This window comes from Saccopteryx bilineata, chromosome 12 (assembly GCF_036850765.1).
Source record: "Saccopteryx bilineata isolate mSacBil1 chromosome 12, mSacBil1_pri_phased_curated, whole genome shotgun sequence".
Taxonomy (NCBI): Eukaryota; Metazoa; Chordata; class Mammalia; order Chiroptera; family Emballonuridae; genus Saccopteryx; species Saccopteryx bilineata.
In genome coordinates, this window is record NC_089501.1 from 13,449,762 (window position 1) to 13,471,864 (window position 22,103).

At 41.1% G+C, this 22,103-nt stretch overlaps 2 protein-coding genes across 5 annotated transcripts in view; one reads left to right on the forward strand and one right to left on the reverse strand.

The window, feature by feature from the left end:
- Positions 1-5,174: 5,174 nt before the first annotated feature.
- On the forward strand, positions 5,175-18,470 carry RSPH4A (radial spoke head component 4A). Its single transcript, XM_066248104.1, has 6 exons — positions 5,175-5,952; positions 10,180-10,414; positions 13,431-14,171; positions 15,474-15,621; positions 16,757-16,874; positions 18,217-18,470. The coding sequence occupies exons 1-6, from the start codon at positions 5,288-5,290 to the stop codon at positions 18,449-18,451; spliced, it is 2,142 nt and encodes a 713-aa protein (XP_066104201.1). The 5' UTR covers positions 5,175-5,287; the 3' UTR covers positions 18,452-18,470.
- A 2,469-nt stretch (positions 18,471-20,939) lies between these two features.
- Positions 20,940-22,103, reverse strand: part of ZUP1 (zinc finger containing ubiquitin peptidase 1) — a 28,805-nt gene continuing 27,641 nt past the window's right edge. For all 4 annotated transcript variants that reach the window (XM_066248106.1, XM_066248107.1, XM_066248105.1 and 1 more), the window contains one exon: positions 20,940-21,061. In XM_066248106.1, coding sequence (XP_066104203.1) covers positions 21,014-21,061 — 48 coding nt within the window. In that variant the 3' untranslated portion in view covers positions 20,940-21,013. The remainder of the gene's footprint in view (positions 21,062-22,103) is intronic.

Sequence of the window (22,103 nt, forward strand, 5' to 3'; positions counted from 1 at the left end):
CCTTTCCTCCACGTGGCCTTACTCTGCTCTCCTCTAGCATGGGCTCCTCCTAGAACATAATCACTCTTCTCCTGGAACAACAACGTGATCTCTCTTCCTTTTAAAACTTCTTGGCATGGACCCTGGCCGGTTGGCTCAGTGGTAGAGCGTCGGCCTGGCGTGCGGGGGACCCGGGTTTGATTCCCGGCCAGGGCACACAGGAGAAGCGCCCATTTGCTTCTCCACCCCCCCTCCTTCCTCTCTGTCTCTCTCTTCCCCTCCCATAGTCAAGGCTCCATTGGAGCAAAGATGGCCCGGGCGCTGGGGATGGCTCCTTGGCCTCTGCCCCAGGCGCTAGAGTGGCTCTGGTCACGGCAGAGCGACCCCCCCGGACGGGCAGAGCATTACCCCCTGGTGGGCAGAGCTTCGCCCCTGGTGGGTGTGCCGGGTGGATCCTGGTCGGGCGCATTCGGGAGTCTGTCTGACTGTCTCTCCTCGTTTCCAGCTTCAGAAAAATACAAAAAAAAAAAACCACACACAAAAAACCTCTTGGCATGAAAGCCCTCCCCCCAACACACAATAATATAATTACACCCATCCCAAACAGAAGGGCAACTAATATCACCTTGGCAACGAGTTTCCACGTGGGCAGCGCCATCTTTAACAAAGTGAGCATAATATATTTTATCTGCCCAATAGAGGTGAATAAGCCTGGTGAGATAGAAACCTTTGATTCTAAGAAACTCGGATAAGTCAGTGGCTTTGGGAACTTTGAATGGAAAGGGAAGTGTTTTCCCACTGTCTGTATTACTTGCCCGCCAGGTGCAAGCTAGAATTAACAGTAATGGCCCACCAGTTCTTGGCTCCGTTATTTCATTACCGTCTGTCCGAATTCAATGTGGACCTCTGGGCCAGGCAGCTGTGATGGTGGCCGTGGCTACTGGCTTTACAGCCAGCTAGCTACATGGGGCACAGTCCCAAATCATGTAGAAAGTCCCTACCATTCTGTGGCTGATTTTATAGACCAAATCACATACGGGTTGGGATAGATAAGGAGGGGCTCGTTACTCCCATGACTTTAGGGTGAGTCTGAGTATAGGAATTCTGGATTAAGGTTTTTAGATAAATTCTATCTTCTTTGCTCTGTGTGGCAAGTGGCCCCAGGCACCCTTTCAGAAAATTCTAGGAATTAGCTAAATTATGACTAGATGACCCAGTTGTCCTTATAGGCCAGGAAGCTCCTTCATTCTTCTCTTTCCATTCTCTACAGAAAGGAGGGGGTAAGAGGCCTGACTTTTCCTCTTTAAAATGGCGTTGCTGATACTAAGTTTTACAGTTCCTTGGCATCTTATCACAGGGTGAGGGGGAGAGGTAAGTATTGTATTCTTCCATGATAAAATTTATGACCAACATGCTACGAATTGAAAATCATATCAAAGTAAAGTGTCAAATACCAAGTATTAATTAATTAATTTTTTAAAAGAGATACAATAAAGACTTTAATTAATTTACAGTTTATAATCAAGGCCAGATATGGTCCCATCCTTGCATCCTTTTTCATGTTGGAGACTGAATAATATAAGTCAATGGTCATAGTCATGACTTTAAATATTGCAAAATTATGAATTCACATTTATATTATCAAATAAAGATTATACTATGCAAATAAAGTTTTAGGGTTAATTTGAATTTCAATTAGTACAAACCAGGTAACCCTTGAACTGTCTTATTTATATAGGATAACCTTCTGCATTGCCTTCTCCTTGAAGGTAATCTGTTTACTCATCTGGCAGATTCTGTATGAGGAGGCAGAGCAAAGGTAGGTGTTGGGCAAATAAAATATATTATGCTCACTTTGTTAAAGATGGCGCTGCCCACGAGGAGGCCGTCGCCCAGGTAATATTAATGTGTGTTGGGGGTGGGCTAAAGGCAGGCAGAATCCTTGTAGCCTGGGGCTTGGTTTTGGGATTAAGCCTTTCCCACCCTTTTTGATGTAGGGCGGTACAATCCAATCATGCCTCAGAGAAGTGACTTTGTATTAGAGACTTCCCTATTTTGTATATTGGATTAAGGGTTTGAATTTCTACACTATAAATGGGGGCAGAATGGGAGCTTGCGCTCTTAGTTCCTGAGATTAGCATTAGACAGGAGAGAGCAGAGAGAGGCCACATGGAGGAAGTCAGAAGAAGCAGCCAAGATGGCGGAGTGTTGAGTGAGAAGCCAGTTTGTGCAGAGTTTGTGCAGGGAGAAGGAAGGAGATGGGGAACAGAGGGGAATAAAGTCTGGTGAGCTAGAAACCTTTGATTCTAGGAAACTCGGATAAGTCAGTAGCTTTGTGAGCACTGAATGTGAGTGGGTTTTGGAGCCCAGTGTGTATTTTTACTTGCCCGCCGGGTGCAAGCTAGGATTAAAAATGATAGCCCAGGCCCTGGCCGGTTGGCTCAGTGGTAGAGCGTCGGCCTGGCGTGCAGAAGTCCCGGGTTCGATTCCCGGCCAAGGCACACAGGAGAAGCGCCCATCTGCTTCTCCACCCCTCCCCCTCTCCTTCCTCTCTTGTCTCTCTCTTCCCCTCCTGCAGCCAAGGCTCCATTGGAGCAAAGATGGCTGGGGCGCTGGGGATGGCTCCTTGGCCTCTGCCGCTAAAGTGGCTCTGGTCACGGCAGAGCATCGACCCCTGGTGGGCAGAGCGTCGCCCCCTGGTGGGAGTGCCAGGTGGATCCTGGTTGGGTGCATGCGGGAGTCTGTATGACTGTCTCTCCCCGTTTCTAGCTTCAGAAAAATACACACACACACACAAAAATGATAGCCCATCAGTTTTTGGCTCCGTTGTTTCTTTACCGACTGTCCGAATCCAATGCGAACCTGCATGGGCCGGTGTTGGGCAGATAAAATATATTATGCTCACTTTGTTAAAGATGGCGCTGCCCATGTGGAGGCCGTTGCCCAGGTGAAATTAATGTGTGTCTCTGTGGGCAGGTAGGATCTTTGTAGCCTGGGGCTTGGTTTTGGGATTAAGCCTTTCCCACCCTTTTAGATGTAGGGTGGTACAATCCAATCATGCCTCAGAGAAGTGACTTTGTATTAGAGACTTCCCTGTTTTGTATATTGGATTAAAGGTTTGGATTTCTACACTATAAAATGGGGGCAGAACGAGAGCTTGCTCTCTTGGTTCCTGAGATTATCATTAGAGGAGAGAGCAGAAAGAGGCCATGTGGCCAGGAGAAGCAGCCAAGATGGCGGAGTATTGAGTGAAAGGCCAGTTTGTGCAGTTTGATGCTGGAGAAGGAAGGAGATGGGGAACAGAGGTGAATAAGTCTGGTGAGCTAGGAACCTTTGATTCTAGGAAACTCAGATAAGTCAGTAGCTTTGTGAGCACTGAATGTGAGTGGGTTTTGGAGCCCAGTGTGTATTTTTACTTGCCCGCCAGGTGCAAGCTAGAATTAAAGATGACAGCCCATCTGTTGGGCAGATAAAATGTATTATGCTCACTTTGTTAAAAATGGCGCTGCCCACGTGAGGCCGTCGCCCAGGTGATATTAATGTGTGTTGGGGATCCTTGTAGCCTGGGGCTTGGTTTTGGGATTAAGCCTTTCCCACCCTTTTTGATGTGGGGTGGTACAATCCAATCATGCCTCAGAGAAGTGACTTTGTATTAGAGACTTCCCTATTTTGTATATTGGATTAAAGGTTGTGAAGCTACACTATAAAATGGGGGCAGAATGAGAGCTTGCTCTTGGTTCCTGAGAGTATCATTAGAGCAGAGAGTAGAAAGAGGCCATGTGGAGTAGGCCAGGAGAAGCAGCCAAGATGGTGGAGTGCTGAGTGAGATGCCAGTTTGTGCAGTTTGTATCTGGGATAAGGAAGGAGATGGGGAACTGAGGAGAATAAGGCTGGTGAGCTAGAAACCTTTGATTCTAGGAAACTCGGATAAGTCAGTGGCTTTGTGAGCACTGAATGTGACTGGGTTTTGGAGCCCAGTGTGTGTTTTTACTTGCCCACCGGGTGCAAGCTAGAATTAAAGAAAATGGCCTATCAGTTGTTTTTTTTTAATTTTTTAAATTTTTTATTTTTTTAATTTTTTTTCCATTTTTCTGAAGCTGGAAACAGGGAGAGACAGTCAGACAGACTCCCGCATGCGCCCGACCGGGATCCACCCGGCACGCCCACCATGGGGCGACGCTCTGCCCACCAGGGGGTGATGCTCTGCCCATCCTGGGCGTTGCCATGTTGCGACCAGAGCCACTCTAGCGCCTGAGGCAGAGGCCACAGAGCCATCCCCAGCACCCGGGCCATCTTTGCTCCAATGGAGCCTTGGCTGCAGGAGGGGAAGAGAGAGACAGAGAGGAAAGCGCAGCAGCGGGGTGGAGAAGTAAATGGGCGCTTCTCCTGTGTGCCCTGGCCGGGAATCAAACCCGGGTCCTCCGCACGCTAGGCCGACGTTCTACCGCTTAGCCAACCGGCCAGGGCCGGCCTATCAGTTTTTGGATCCATTGTTTCTTTACCGACTGTCCGAAACCAATGCGAACCTGCATGGGCGTGGAGGCTGCTGTGATAGTGGCCGTGGCTTCTGGCTTTACACCATCAGTTTTTGGCTCCGTTATTTCTTTACCGACTGTCTGAATCCGATGCGAACCTGCATGAGCCAAGCAGCTGTGATGGCGGCCCTGGCCACTGGCTTTACAGCCCCGCTGCTGTGATGGTGGCCCACGCTACTTGCCTTACAGTAGGACTTCTTGTTTATTCTCCAAAAATTTTTCAAGTTCAGCTCGGATGATGAGACATCTTTTCCCTCTAAATTTTAATCTTGGGCTTTCCTGGTCTGCACACGAGTTTCTTTGTCACCAGTCAGATTCCCCAGATTCCTTCCTTCCTTCCTTCGTTCCTCCTTTCCTCCTCCCCCCCTTCCCTCCCTTCCTCTATCTGCCCCCCCCCACCACCACCACCACCATGCAAGCAAGCACACACACAAGTTCCCTCTTTGTGCTCCGGTGTCTACCCTTTCTCAGGTTTCCAACCACTGCCGATCAACTGCAGGTCGGATTGGCTGAGCTAGGAAGAGGAGCAGAGGCTTCACCAAATCACAAATCTAGGATTTTCATCTTTCCTTCCTAGAATCCTGGCAACAGAGGTGCTCTGTTGAAAGGAACCCTGCCTGGGGTTGCTATGGAGATAGGACGCTGCAACTTGCAGAGCAACTAAGACCCAGAGATCACTTAGCAAACCTCAGCAAAGCAACTGTGCTGCGTTTACTCCTTACATATTTCCATAACCGCTTTCATCCAGAACGTTTTTTTTCTTGACTCCTTCTATGGAAGACTTGACCGCCCTGAAGCAAGAAAAAGAAACCCAGGATTCTGGGGAAGAAGACAGGCCATGGGAAGAAATGACAATAGTTTCTTCCCAAGACCCCAAGCCTGAGTTGTCTGAACCCCCGGAGTCGGAGCAGGGGCTTGAAACTGGACCACAAGCCAGGAGCAGCCCAGCCCGGAGCCCGCAGTCTGGAGGCAGCACGCCTCTGGGTGACCCCGCTGGACCAGGCGTATCCTCTCCACCTCCGCCTACTCAGGGGCCGCCTTCCAGTCCTCCTCTGGCTCTGTCCGGACAGGACCTGGCAGCACCACATCAGTCACACGAGACCACTAGTGTGATTCCTGAGGCTGGGACACCTCACTCTGACCATTTGAAACAATCATCTGATAAAGGAGAATCATTTCCTCATCAAACATACCAGTCAAAAGAGAACGATTTTCAACAGTTTCAGCAAACCAGCGGTCACCTGTATGAACGACGGGATGTGAGCAGTAAAAATTCTAAACAAAAAGAGCTGAGATTTGACATTTTCCAGGAGGGAGACTCAAACAGTAACTTTGATCTGGATGAAGCTGAGCCTGACCCCGCCCCCAGCGTGCTGGAGATTGCCATTCAGAACGCTAAGGCTTACCTGCAGACCAGTAGCCAATCGGGCTTAAGTCTGTAAGTCTCGGAGAGAAAAAAAAAATGAGAGAGAGAGAGACAGAGAGACAGAGAGAAGTACTGTAAAGAAAAGGGGGTGTGAGTATTTCTGTGTGAGTCTGTATTTCTGTGGGTGAATGAAAAGAGATATATTTGAAAATTAGTGACTTAATAACTCTTTGCATCACAGGACTCAAAATGGGTCATTGGTGGGTATTCTTCTAGTTTCTTTGAAGTTCCCTAGCTGTGGTGGTGCAGTGGATAAAGCCTCGACCTGGAACACTGAGGTCGCCGGTTCAAAACCCTGGGCTTGCCTGGTCAACAGACATATGGGAGTTGATGCTTCCTGCTCCTTCCCCCTGTGTCTCCTCTCTTCTCTCTCTCTCTCTCTCTCTGCTCTCTCTCTCCTCTATCGAATGAATGAATGAATGAATGAATGAATGAATAAAAATAAAGTTCCCTGGCACAGAGAAACAAAACCTAGGAATTAGGGAACCTTGGGTTTGAAAGAGACCATAAAGACAGTGACATCCAAGTATCTTTTGAAGATGCTTGTAAAAAGTAACTTTCTGTCCGTGATAGGGAGCACATAGCTCTAATCTAAGCATTCCAGTGCTTCCATGGCTTGGTTTTGAGTCCTCATTCAGGCCAATCCTAGGAGATCAACTATCTCAGTTATCTTGGAACTATCCTGAATTGAGTATCAAAAGCTCTGCATCCTGAGGAACCTCTCAGTCTGGGAAAACCAGGAAAATTAGTCACTGTAATTTTAAGGTCTGAAGAATAAAAAAAGTATTTAATGTGTGAAATCTTTCCCAAAACTTCACAATTGACAATTTAAAATATTATTTATAAATTACTGTTTTAAACCATAATTTAGTTAAGCTACAGGATGTAATCTGTTACTCAGTAGTGGATTATTCTTGGATTTCTCATACAAACTTATCATAATGCCCTGGGTTAAATAAAAAACATGAATTTATAAACTTTGTTAAAAGTCTAGAAGAGCTCGTTATAAATATTTGAGATCTCACTAACTATTTAAAACCAAATACAAAAACACAAAAGTGGAAATTTTTCCTTTAATGAATTGTTTTATAATGAACACTACTTAAACATCTGTTTTATTTTCAAATGCTAAGTCTCTGAGGTAATAAGAGAATATCTTCTATAATGTTGACTATTATCTTCTAAATACTTTAGGCCCTGCAGTTATAAACTGCTTCCTAAAAAGACTCCTAAAATTCTTATATGCAGATTTTATTTGACAGCCATGAAAACAATTTTTGTGTTGTGTTTAAAACAATCTGTAACTAAAAAACAAGATCTGATATTGGTTTTTACATTGCTGCATAAAAGCCTACAAAAAAGAATCTTCCTCTTTTTCTGTCATTTTCTTAAAACAATTATTCTTCCTAAATTGAAAAAGCTGTAATTATGACTTAATATCTAATAAACATACTTCATCATTTGACAAAAAGATATTTTGACAAAAAGTTGTGGAATTCTATAAAACAATATCTTGCCAGAAGAACTATGAATAAAGCACATATAGACATTATGTTAAAGCCTGAAAAATAAAATAAAAATTTGGACTTCGAGTCCCTGATTTGATGCTCCCCCCCCCTTTTTTTTTTGTATTTTTTCTGAAGCTGGAAACTGGGACAGACAGACTCCCGCATGCACCCGACCCGCTCTGCCCACCAGGGGGCGATGCTCTGCCCCTCCGGGGCGTTGCTCTGCCGCGACCAGAGCCACTCTAGCGCCTGGGGCAGAGGCCAAGGAACCATCCCCAGCGCCGGGACCATCTTTGCTCCAATGGAGCCTTGGCTGCGGGAGGGGAAGAGAGAGACAGAGAGGAAGGGGGGGTGTGGAGAAACAAATGGGCGTTTCTCCTATGTGCCCTGGCCGGGAATCGAACCCGGGTCCCCCGCACGCCAGGCCGACGCTCTACCACTGAGCCAACCGGCCAGGGCCCATGGCTCCCCTTTGAGCAAATTAAAGACTCCAGTTACAACCCTAGCTAATGCCTAGTAAGCAACAAGATTTTTAGCCTGGAAGCTTTTCCATGAGTTTCACAACTGAACAAATATTAAGAAAGCGTGGCCTGACCAGTCAGTGGCACAGTGGATAGAGCGTTGGCCTGGGATGCTGAAGACTCAGGTTTGAAATCCCAAGGTCGCTGGCTTGAGTGCAGGTTCATCTGGCTTAAAATCGTGTGGGATCATAGACATAATCGCTGGCTTGAATCTAAGGTCTCTGGTTTGAGCAAGGGGTCATTGGCTCAGCTGGAGCCCCCTGGTCAAGGCACGTATGAGAAAGCAATCAATGAATAACTAAAGTGCCACTACTAAAAATTGGTACTTCTCATCTCTCTCCCTTTCTATCTGTCTATCCCTCTCTTTTGCACGCACTGAAAAGTTTTTTAACCAAATTCCTAGTCATAATATTTCTGTTCATTTACAAGAATAGCTATATTCTGAGAAAGAATATATTCTTTATATCTCATATTTTTAAACTGCCCTTCAAATTGGTTGCCCAAATAATCTACATATTTTCTTTGACATTCTTAAGACTCATTAGATGAATGCAAATCTTAAAAAGAAACGATACCTAGGGTTGATTAACAGAAAATAGGCAATTACTGAGCACCTATTTTGATTCATTATAAGGTAGGGGATATATTAAAATAACAGTAAACAAAAACAGAAACCTAATTATGGCTGAGGACCTAATGCAGTTGCTGAATGGGAAATACATAATGTACACAGAGACACACTAGCATGTTCGTGATCTCAGAAAGGCCCATTCTAGACTGCGGAGGAATGATTTTCAGGGATGACTTGAGGACAATGGTTTCAAGTTATTTCTGGAAAGAAATGACATATATGGGACACAGCAAGCATAGGCTCTCAGGTAGAACTTAGCAATATATTAAAGTGATTTAGGCCTGACCTGTGGTGGCGCAGTTGATAAAGCGTTGACCTGGAAATGCTGAGGTCACCGGTTCGAAACCCTGGGCTTGCCTGGTCAAGGCACATATGGGAGTTGATGCTTCCAGCTCCTCCCCCCTTCTCTCTCTCCCTCTCTCTCTCCTCTCTAAACATGAATAAATAAAATATAAAAAAAATAATAAATAATAAAGTGATTTAGGTAGATTTACCTCAGTGGATAAACAGTTATAGATGAATGAATTATTAGAAATGAAATTGGAGAGATACAATGTCAGAGAGGAAATTTACGCAAGTTTCCATATAGGAGGGGTGAGTTTCTATTTAACCTGAGAGTACTTTGACAGACAATTCCGTTCTTAAATTCATGTTATAAGCCTGGTATTTGAAAAGGTATGCCTTAGCTTGTTATGTATAAAATGTAATGAATTAATGAGAGAGATTATTAGGGGAGGTTTCACTAAGTCAGTTATGAAATAAAAAGCCAGGACAGTGTTTTTTGTCATTATTTTTAAATAAAGATGTTATTTATTGATACTATAGAGAGAGGCAGAAGGGAATGAGAAGTATCATCTCATAGTTGTTTGACTTTAGTTGTTCATTGATTGCTTGTAGTATGTGCCTTGACCAGGCAAGCCCAGGGTTTGGTGCCGGCAACCTCAGCATTCCAGGTAGACGCTTTAACCGCTGCACTATCAGAGGTCAGAGGACAGTGTTTTTTAATAGAACAAAAATATCAATTAGAGTGTCTACATTTTAAAAAAGGTGAATAAGATTTTATGGCACTTTTCTTTCAGTTGTGTGTGGGTGAGGTTTGCATTATGAAATGCATTTTTCATAGTTTTAAAACACACTGCAGTAGATAATAGGCCTAGGAAATAAAAACAGAAGAAAACATACTTTTAAGAGAGATGGATGGATTTAGTAATCAAATTAGATTTGGCAAGGGTGGGAAAGGGAGAAGAAATTAAGGTGAAAAATGCTAATCACTTTAAAATATATAACTAAGAGATTTCAATCTCAAATAAAATGTAAAAATGTTCCTGATGTAAAATATGTATCTTTCAGTAATATGTTTTTCTTTAATATCTTAAATATTTGTATCATATTGGAGGTATTTCCTAAGGAAAATTCCAGAATAGGTTTTACTGGCAATGGTAGAAGTTACTGTGTTATTCACTTAAAATTTTTGAACGTTTTGAGTTGAAGTTTCCTAAAAACCAACTGTGTCTGCGTGAAATGCTTCTTCAAATGCTTTTGGCATGGGTATTATCTGGACTTTTCTGTTTTTGGGTAGGTACGATCATCTTTCTAATATGCTGACCAAGATCTTAGATGAGCATCCTAAAAATGCTGTGGACATCATTGAGAATATTAGCCGAGATGTGAAGATGGCACATTTTAGTAAAAAATTAGATACGCTCCAAAATGAGAACGAGATGCTTCCAACATACGAAATAGCAGAGAAGCAAAAGGCTCTTTTTCTCCAAGGAACATTGGAAGGAGCTGACCAAGACCTGGAAGATGAAATAGTAAGTCACTGTTGTAAATCTGTTTTGTCTTAAGGTTATACTTGAGGTGAGTGAGTATGGCTTTAAATTCATATCAACAGTCTTTCACAGCTTGCTAAATAGTGTTTTCAACCTCATTTCATACTAATCTTTTCCTTGTTTAGAGTCTATTATTTTACATTGTGTTTTAGTATTTCACAGGCTTAGCTATCACATGTTTGTAGGGTTGAGGTATTCAGATTAGAGAATATAGTTTCTTCAACTTTTATATTCCAAAGTGCATAGTACAAATCTAGGCCTATAGCTGTTTCTTATTAAACACTTTTTGAATGAATAAATTAGTGTCAAATAATTTAAAATGTGTCTTTAAATAAAGTTGTATATTTTCCCTTTTACAAGAAAAATTAGAAGTATTTCTAATGCCATTTTCATTCTCTTCCAAAGCAACTTCCTCATATTTCCTGATATTATGGATATTATGTCGATGAGACATAATACAAGAGGAGAGCTAAAATGTCTTTTAATCCCCAGAGACAAACTGTTGAAAATATTTACAGAGCAAGTTCATGGCAGTGATAAAAAGCTATCATTAGAGAAAAAAATCAGTTGTATCACAAAAATTCTAGCTATAAGTATTTTAAAATAATCTCTAGTACTGTTTTCTAAATGCCTATACATTGATAATTTATACCACTGAGTAGTTTGTATATCTACTGAACTTCCATATTTTGTTGCTACTAGACCAGGGGTCTCCAAACTACGGCCCGCGGGCCACATGCGGCCCCCTGAGACCATTTATCCGGCCCGCCACACTTCTGGAAGGGGCACCTCTTTCATTGGTGGTCAGTGAGAGGAGTAAAGTACGGTGTCGCTCACGTACAGTACTACTTCCGGTGACATGGGACGTATGCATCACGGCTCCGGAAGCGCGTCCTATCACTTGTTAGGGCTAGCAGTGACAAATATGGATCTGGACATTGACCATTTCATTAGCCAAAAGCAGGGCCATAGTTCCCATTGAAATACTGGTCAGTTTGTTGATTTAAATTTACTTGTTATTTATTTTAAATATTGTATTTGTTCCCATTTTGTTTTTTTACTTTAAAATAAGATATGTGCAGTGTGCATGGGGATTTGTTCATAGTTTTTTTTTTATAGTCCGGCCCTCCAACGGTCTGAGGGACAGTAAACTGGCCCCCTGTGTAAAAAGTTTGGGGACCCCTGTTAGACTATATAAAAGTCTGTGTATATATTTGTAAATTTGATGTTTAGAGTGAGATACTTTCAGAAAATGGCAGTTTGGTCAGGAGAAAGACAGGAAGGGTAAGGATGTGGGCAGTAGGTATACCCTCAGGGCCTTACCTTTGTGGGGAGACCCAGCTTGACACAGTGAGACCCAGAGCACTCAGAGGGAACAGGTGATATGTATTATGTAATTAATATAAACTATTCTTTTCTGAAAACATTTATATTTTGCTCCAAACATTTGATTAGTTAGCTACATCCAGAGAAGATGAGTCTGGGCGCAAACAGCATTTAAGGATCAAACAGAAGGCAGACACTCTCATGTAGGAATTTATCAAAGAGGTTAAACTCCAGTATAGGAATGAGGCACTGGGGTAGTTATAGCATGGCATTGTAAAGTAGACATTTACATGCCAAAACTAGGATATAGAGTGAGAATACAAATAAGCTGTTTGATCCTGGAACCTGAGCCTCTTAACCAGATTCCATAAAGTCCGTCTAATGAAGAGTAGGGTTAGTTTTTGAGCCAGGAAGATTAAAAGCTCTCTACCTCAGAGAGTAGAAACACGCAAAAACAGAAAGAAAGGTAGGTCTTGGAATATGAGCTTGGTGACTGCTGATGTCCCAGACTTAAGTGTTGAGAGTGTCCCTGTGTCTATCACTGTCTTAGACCACACCAAAATTCCTATTCTTAGTCGTCAGTATTCATTTAATCATTCATTAATTAATTCAAAAACATTGCAGATCCCTACTGCATGCCGAGTACTGAGGTCTATATATGAAAAAGACTTTTCTGACTTTAAGTTGTTCACAGTCTAGTGAAAGAGACAGAAACAACTGTAAAGCTCTTTTGTTAATGCAATAACAGAGATAGCCTCAAATGATGGAAGAGACGAGGGTTGTGGGGCTAGATCTGAATTAGAATCCTAGCTCAATCACCTACTCGCTGTGTGATTGAGTAAGTGACTAAACCTTCCAAGACTCAGGGATAATCACATGGCACAAAATTAAGGGATAGCAGTACCATGTATAAAAAATATAGCACATCGGCGGAACTTAATGAATAATAGCAAATATTGTTATATTTTTTGACAGGCTATAAGACAGAATGGAGCAACTAACTGTGCTATTGAAAATTTGGCAAGGCTTTGCAGTGGAGGTGATGTCTCATTTGGGTCTCATAAAGGATAAGTAGAAGAGCACCAGGTGAAGACTATAAGAAATAAAATTCTAGGCAGAAAGAACAATGCAATGTCTGGAAATATTATTTTATGTTGGGGAAAGTGACAAATAGATTTGAGTGAGTGATGAAAATGAAGCAAATAAAATGCTTAAAGCCAGGCCACCCCTTGTACATTGATAAGTTTCTTTCTTGTATACAATGGGCAGTCAAATGTTGTAAAGAAACATTTTCTAAATGTATGTGTGTAGGTAGGTTATGGTGTATTTTATTATTTCAGAATAGTAAAGGAGCCACTTAAACATTTTTATAAACAGATGTTGAATTTTTATTATTCATGATTATTAATTTTTTTTCTCTGCCTAAGATACACACATACAAGATTATTATAATGTATTGGTTAATGTAAAACACAATGGTGGAAGTTATCTTTTTAAGTAATAAGATAATTGAAATTTGAAAAATTAATAGAGTGGTCTAAATCTTGCAAGAAATATCAGAGAGGGGGTCTAGAGAGAAAGTAGAGCTAATATCAAGGTCTTTACAAGCAAAACAGGAAGCAAGCAGTTCTCTTTATCGACAGCATGGTAACCACAGCGTTTGTGCTCCCAGGTGGAAACCTCTCTTCCAAATGTAATGGAGTCAGCCTTTTATTTTGAACAAGCTGGAGTTGGTTTGGGCACCGATGAGACTTACCGTATATTTCTGGCTCTCAAGCAGCTAACTGACACCCACCCAATCCAAAGATGTCGTTTCTGGGGCAAGATCTTGGGTCTGGAAATGAATTATATTGTTGCTGAAGTGGAATTTCGTGAGGGAGAAGATGAAGAGGAGGTGGAAGAGGAAGATGTAACTGAAGAGAGGGATGATGGAGAGAGTGAAGGTGAAGAAGATGATGAAGATGAATTACCAAGGTCCCTTTACAAGGCCTCACAGGCTCTCCCAAAAGAAGAAAGCAGGACAGGTGCCAACAAATACTTCTATTTTGTTTGCAATGAACCAGGAAGCCCGTGGGTGAGGTTACCATCAGTTACACCTGCACAAATTGTTACTGCAAGAAAAATCAAGAAATTTTTCACTGGGCGATTGGATGCTCCCATTGCAAGCTACCCACCCTTCCCAGGAAATGAGAGTAATTACTTACGAGCACAAATTGCCAGAATTTCAGCGGGGACCCACGTCAGCCCTCTAGGATTCTATCAGTTTGTTGAAGAGGAAGGAGAGGAGGAGGAAGAAGTAGAAGGTGGGCAAGATAGCTTTGAAGAAAACCCTGATTTTGAAGGCATCCAAGTGATTGATCTAGTAGAATCCCTATCCAACTGGGTTCATCATGTACAACATATTCTCCCTCAGGTAGGGGCTTTGCGTTCTCAATCCATCAATCAGCATGTATTTATTAAATTCAGTCTACAGTGCATACCTACATATATTCATACTCTAGGCAGAGTATGAGACCATTTTAAAAATCAAGTGAAAACACAGAATACTATATAATCGCCAAATATATAGTATAGACCTGGAATCTTCAAACGGATTTTCATTTCCAAACAGAAATAAGGTGTGCTTGCTTCGGCAGCACATATCCAAACAGAAATAAGATAATTATTTATATAGAGAGTTGACAAATTACTGTATATAAGGTTTAGATTTATGTGTTTTGTGAAATTATTTTTTATTTGTTAAATATAGACAGGTGCACTCTTTTATGAACAATTCTTTTATTCTATTTCTATAATACATGGAGATTTTATGTAATAACAATAAGATATTATAATAAAGACAGAAACAAGCAAACAGTGCCAAATAGCAGTTAGATAGCACAAATTCTGCTAGGTGGTCCTGATAGCACATCTCATGAATGACCTCACTTAATACTCATAACTGCATGAAAACTAATATCGTCCTTATTTTACAGCTGAGGAAACTGAAGCAGAGTTTAGGAAATGTAAAAAAGGTAATATGGCTAATAAGCAACAATGCAGATCTGAACAGGCAGAATGGATCCTCACTCTCCATACTGCCCCATCTGCAGGGAGAAAGTCTTCATTACACTTTGCCCTACATGTGAGCTATTCTTATATATCTTTAAAGTTAATTAGATAATAAATTATAACCCCAAACTAATCTTATCATATTTTAATTTTTAATAATAATAGTACCTCAGTGGTGCAGTGGATAGAGTGTCGACCTGGAATGCTGAGGTCGCTGTTTCAAAACCCTAGGCTTGCCTGGTTAAAACATATATGGGAGTTGATGCTTCCTGCTCCTCCCCCTTTTTCTCCCTTCTTTCTCTCTCCGCTATAAAATGAATAAATGAAAAAAAGTTTTTAAAAAATAATAATAGTACCTTATCTTTCTTATAAATTATTTATTATAGATTAGTAAAATGCAGTTTCCTTTTTTTACTAAAGCACTGCTAATTTTAAGTTTATAAATGTTCTGTAACTTGAAGAAGTTGGTGAATTCTTGAAATAAATATGTAGTACAATCTTTTGCTTGAAAAAAACCTAGATCATAATAGCACTAAATGTAAATGTATGTTGAGTGAATGAGTGATTGAATTCCCACAGAGTGGAGCCTTGTGCAGATAATTGCTTCAATCTAAATGAATTTTCTGATATTTTAAGGTCCTCCCCTTGCAATATTCATACTCAGGGTCGCTGTAATTGGTTCAACCCCATACAAAAAAGTGAAGAGGAAGAAGATGAAGAAGAAGAAGAAGAAGAGGAAAAGGAAGAAGAGCCTGATTACACAGAACAGGAAGTGGGGCCTCCTCTCTTGACACCAATCTCTGAAGATTTGGGTAATTTTACACAAATTATATGTCATATACTATGTATATGTATAGTATTAAATATACATAGTATATATAATGTAGTATATATTTTATATTCTATATATATTCTATGTGTATATGTACTATTCTATATCTATACACACACACATGCACACTCCACTGTATGGTGGGGAATAATGATTGTAGCTGGCCAAACCACCAACTTTCTCTGACAGAAATTAAGTACCACACGGGGAGGAAACATAAGTTGGCTGAAGCTCTCACTGAAACGCTGACAGTGATCTTGTTTATCATTCTTGTCTTGCATCATGCAGATCATAGACAGATGACCACAAACACATGACATTGTTATGTAGTACAGTGTGTCCGTAAAGTCATGGTGCACTTTTGACCGGTCACAGGAAAGCAACAAAAGATGACAGAAATGTGAAATCTGCACCAAATAAAAGGAAAACCCTCCCAGTTTCTGTAGGATGATGTGGCAACATGTGTGCATGCGCAGATGATGACGTAACACCGTGTATACAGTGGAGCAGCCCAGGGCCATGCCAGTCGAGATGTGGACCGTACAGAGGAAAGTTCAGTGTGTTCTGTGGCTCGCTAAATTCGAATCCGTGACCAAAGTGCAACGTGAATATCGGCACGTTTATAACGAAGCGCCACCACATAGGAATAACATTACTCGGTGGGATAAGCAGTTGAAGGAAACCAGCAGTTTGGTGGAGAAACCCCGTTCTGGTAGGCCATCAGTCAGTCAGTGACGAGTCTGTAGAGGCTATACGGGATAGCTACCTAAGGAGCCCTAAAAAATCTGTGCATGAGCCCACATTGAACTGCACTGAATAGGTATGAAACTGGGAGAGTTTTCCTTTTATTTGGTGCAGATTTCACATCTCTATCGTCTTTTGTTGCTTTCCTGTGACCGGTCAAAAGTGCACCATGACTTTATGGACACACTGTATATAATTTCATTGTCCCATAATGTTCATAAAATTTCCTCCTGGTTTAATGTCAAGCTGCTGTTTTAACTTTTCTTTCTCTGTCAAGCATGTTTTATGATTTATAAAAATAGCCTTTCTGTTAAACAGTATAACCTTGTCTCTTTAGGAGTTAAGCTTTTGAATTTTTTATTGATTTACAGAGATCCAGAATATACCACCATGGACAACACAATTAACTTCAAATCTTGTTCCTCAATATGCTACTGCTGTTCTCAGATCCAACCTCTGGCCTGGAGCATATGCCTTTTGCAACGGCAAGTAAGTGACGACTTTCAAAGTAATTATTGTGATTATTTAAGTATTGGAAAATGTTATTGGAATTTTGAGTTACTGTTGTTTTAATTCATTTTTTAGCAAGATATATCCAAACATCTGTATTATATAGTAAAGCATCAAATTTATTAGAGAAATTTAAACGTCTGCCGTTTCATCTGAATTATTCAATTAATGAAGCTAAATATAGTTTTTCTTCTATAATTATAAATATATAAATCAGACTTCTAACGGAAGTAATTCTAAGCAATGTTTAAAATAGTTTAAATCTATTATTTCTGCTGGATATCTTGGTAAAAGATAAATGAAACTATGTATTATTTAGGCTCTAATTTTCAAGAGAATTAGGATAGAGAGGATACTAAATATCTTTATCCCTCACGTCCTTGTGTCTTATGCTTCCATTTATGACCTAATATCCCAGTGTTAGCTCAGCTGAGCTGAAGAGAGTTGACCTGCTAAATGTCAGAGTAGCCATCACAGCAATGAGCCAAAAAATGAAAGCAAGAGACATTACAGAGATGGTATAAGCATGAGAAAGCCGATTCCCTCACCCACCCCCATTCCACTTTTCCCCATGGAATGGCACTCCACTGGAAGGGCAGGCAGATCACCACAGGCATGGGGGAATCTCACTGATAAGGAAGTCCCTTGCAGTTTTATGAACCAGGGGCCAGAGGAAGTGGTAGAGAGCTAGGGGAAATCATTGGATACTGAGAGTGAAGAAAAGTGACTTTAAGGTTTTTCTCTTCATCCCCAACCTCAACAAGGAGGCCTTGGCAGAGGCCCCCAAAGACCTCGCCTGCAGCTCTCAGAGACCTAGGAGTGAAGGCACGTGAGCTAGGAATGGAAATATGTAAAGCATGACAGGTCGAGACTGCAGTGCACTGACTGGGCACCAAGTCCAGGTAGAGAGGGCAGCTGTCCCATACGGCATGATGGGGGAAGCCTTGGAAATCGCCCACGGTTGGGCCTGAAAAACTCAGAGGTCTTTAAAAACATGCCCATTCCTCACCCTGCCAAGCGTTTGCTAGTTTGGAAACTTTTAAATTATTTCCAACTCTAATGAAGGTAGTAACTTTTTAAATTATTATTTTTTATTCCTGAAAATAAATGATCAAAGGCTATGGTTTGGGTGTGGGGTATTTTGACAGGGTCTGGTCTTATGGTTTTCTTGACCAGCTTAAGCAGTTTGGATTATAGAAATGCCTTTGCTAAAAGAATCATTTAGGGATATTTCATTTCTAATACATTTCATTACAGAAGGTCAATTTTTCTTACTGAAACATTATATAATGATTATCTACATTTCTTTTTTAACTTATAGAAAGTTTGAAAACCTCTACATAGGTTGGGGTCATAAATATAGTCCAGACAGCTATACACCCCCAGTCCCACCACCAGTTTGTCAAGAATACCCCGGCAGACCAGAAATCACAGAAGTGGATGACCCTAGTGTGGAGGAGGAGCGGGCTTTCCAGGCTGCCCAGGAAGCAGCTGCACTGCAAGCCCAGGAAAGTGAAGAAACTGATGAAGATGAGGATGACGATGTTGATGACTAATAAAAATTGGGTGCTTGCTTCAGCTTATGAGACTGATACATATTCCTTGTGGGGCTCTAACTACATGATATATATAAAATTGGCAATTATTCATGTGCAAAATGTCATTCCCTGAAAATATCAAATTTGGAATTTCATATTTGAAACTATTAATATGTGCTTACAGAAAGATGCTCAATGGATTCTCCCAAGGTTAAATGACATGTTCTACATCACTGTTCTGATAGCAACAACGAAAGAAATATGTACTTCTGTATTTTTTTTTCAAGTCTCAGGTTTAATTTCTAATATGGCAAACATGAGAATATATAACACACAAAAGCTTCCTAGAGACTTCAACTACTTCTTGAGTGTCAAGGGGTATTGAGGCCAAAAATATTGATGAAAAGAGACATTACAATTCCATCATCTGCTGAAAGACCTTGGAAACACTCAAACTCTTAAACTTGTTACCATCTGAAGAACTTGCTCATGTCTTCTTTCCTCCTATAGAAATTGGTTTGCTCTGACTGGGGCAAAATGGTTTGCAGAGATGTGGCTAACTGGGATATCCAGAGACTTCAGACTAATACTGTATCTTCTGCCACTGCTTCTCTAAAACTTTATTTCCATTCACTAGAAAAGTATTTTTAAGTCCTGTATGTGCCAGGCACCCACTGGCACTTGCAGATCACTGATTGACAAACATTGCTCATCAAATACTTAGAAGATGCATTTATCTATTTTGAGCAGTTCAGGAAGCACTAAGAGGTGGGGAACTAAAGGCAGAAAGATTCTAGGCAGTACCAACTGTATTTTGAAGAACCTTAGGCTAAAAAAGTAGAATTTTGAGCCCAGAATTTAAGCCCAGAGAGGTAAACAGGGCCCAGACTGTGTGGGATGTCTGCCTTTTATCTGTGAACAAGGAAGAGACAGTCACATTTGTAATAAACATTTTGGCCTCACTCTAGAGGATGGACTGACAAGATTGACAGGGAGACCAGTTAGCTGGTTATCACGTGATCTTGGTAAGAGATAATGATGGAAATAAAAAAAAGATACCTGTGTGGGGATGCAAAGTAGAAACCTGGTTACTAGTCTGCAGGACAAAATATTAGAAAGGATGGTTTCCAGGCTTTTCCAATTGGCAATATTCTTGGAATGGAATTTTCAGTATTTGATGGTTAATATTTATAAAACTTCATTTAAGTACATTCTTGTTCATTTCTCATGGTATAAGTAGACATTGGTTGCTTTTCTTTTTTGTTGTTTAATATCCATTTTCTCATCTATCCTGATTTCCTTTTGAGAAACTGCCTCTGTCCATGATCTACATCATAGCAAGCAGACGTGTCCTCTCTGGAATCTGAAATGTGAGCAGAAGCATTCTGCCTCGGCCCCTAACCTGATTCCTGCGATCAATTAGACCAGGGGTAGTCAACCTTTTTATACCTACCACCCACTCTTGTATCTCTGTTAGTACTACAATTTTCTAACCGCCCACTGGTTCCACAGTAATGGTGATTTATAAAGTAGGAAAGTAACTTCACTTTATAAAATTTATAAACCAGAGTTACAGCAAGTTAAAGCATATAATAATAATTACTTACCAACTACTTTATGTCGGATTTTCGCTGTTTGGCAGAATAAATCTTTATAAAACAACTTACTGTAGTTAAATCTGTCTTTTTATTTGTACTTTGGTTGCTCCGCTACCGCCCACCATGAAAGCTGGAATGCCCACTAGTGGGCGGTAGGGACCAGGTTGACTGCCACTGAGTTAGACCACAGTGCAGCCTCTGGGGTTGCCTTGGTTCCAGCACAGTGCCCTAGGAACCTTTGGATCCTGTGAGATTCTCTTTCACTGAATTCCCTTCAGCTTAAATTGCCAGGGTAGGGTTCTTTCTCGCAACCTTACACAGCACACCCAACACGAATCTGAAAGTTTCTTTCTTCCAGGACACATTAAATACAGGACTCTAAACCGCAACTGTATAGGTAAGAGTGAATATTTAAAAATGCAAGTATGTCTTTTCAGAGGTAAACCTGTTAAACGTTAAGGTTATTTCTAAGTGGCGAGGAGGGAACTTCATGGCATATGTTCTACCAGAAGAAAGCAGGTTTTATTGGTAAGAATTTGGAAGTGAGACAGTGTGCGTTCACACCCTGGATTATGGTAATTTCCAGGCAATTTGGTCATCTTGCAGAGCTTCGTCTTCCTCACATAGCTAATAACAGGAGCGGTCTCACAGAACCATTTTGAAGATACTAATTAATACAAGGAAAAGACTAAGAATACCTGACACGAGGACCTAATAAATATTACATATGACTATCATACAAAACCAGTTTCTGGAACATGGATTAGAAAAGAAATACAAAACCCACAATACAAACAATTTTTTTTGAAATAATTCCTAAACAACAAATTACTGAAGATATGATGTAGACATTTTAGATGCTAAAAGTTGAGTCTTTAGTTTTATTAAGTTGTAAAAAGATTAATATTGAAAATTTAAAAATAAAATCCCACAATCATTGAAATGCCTAATTCTTCAAGGAAACTTTGAAATGCTTAATTCTTCAAGGGATTTTCTCAGCTGTAAAGACTTGAGATGCTTGTCTCCTAGCCTTGAAAAAAATTTTAAAAAAGATTGTTAATTGTAAACAACACAATTAATTACAATACATACTACCATTCCAATATTAAAATATAAAATATGGGAATTTTTCCAAGATGAAAATTTCTTAAATAAAATTATAATTTTGAATTTAAGAAATTAAACATTTCAGAATATAAGCAATAAAAAAATTTCATATATAGACAAACTGAAAGAAGTAAAGAGAAAATGTCACTTTTAAAAATGAAATAATGGGCCCTGGCCGGTTGGCTCAGCGGTAGAGCGTCGGCCTAGCGTGCGGAGGACCCGGGTTCGATTCCCGGCCAGGGCACACAGGAGAAGCGCCCATTTGCTTCTCCACCCCTCCGCCGCGCCTTCCTCTCTGTCTCTCTCTTCCCCACCCGCAGCTAAGGCTCCATTGGAGCAAAGATGGCCCGGGCACTGGGGATGGCTCTGTGGCCTCTGCCCCAGGCGCTAGAGTGGCTCTGGTCGCAACATGGCGACGCCCAGGATGGGCCGAGCATCGCCCCCTGGTGGGCAGAGCATCGCCCCATGGTGGGCGTGCCGGGTGGATCCCGGTCGGGCGCATGTGGGAGTCTGTCTGACTGTCTCTCCCTGTTTCCAGCTTCAGAAAAGAAAATGTAAAAAAAAAAAAAAAAATGAAATAATGAGGACCTTCTGGTCAAGATGGTGGTGTAGGTAAATATGGTAAAATAAAGAAATGGGCTATGAAGAAAGAACCTTTAAGAAAATTATCTTATGCATTATGGCCTTAAAAACACTACTTTAATTAATTAATCTAGCAAGAGTGACAGACAGAGAAAGGGACAGATAGGGACGGTCAGACAGGAAGGGAGAGAGATGAGAAGTGTCAATTCTTCGTTGCAGCATCTTAGGTATTCATTGATTACTTTCTCTTAGATGCCTTGATGGGGGGGGGCACTCCAGCTGAGCCCATGACCCCTTGCTCAAGCCAGCGACCATGGGATCATGTCTGTGATCCCATCCTCAAGCCTGAGACCCCATGCTCAAGCCGGCCACCTTGGGGTTTC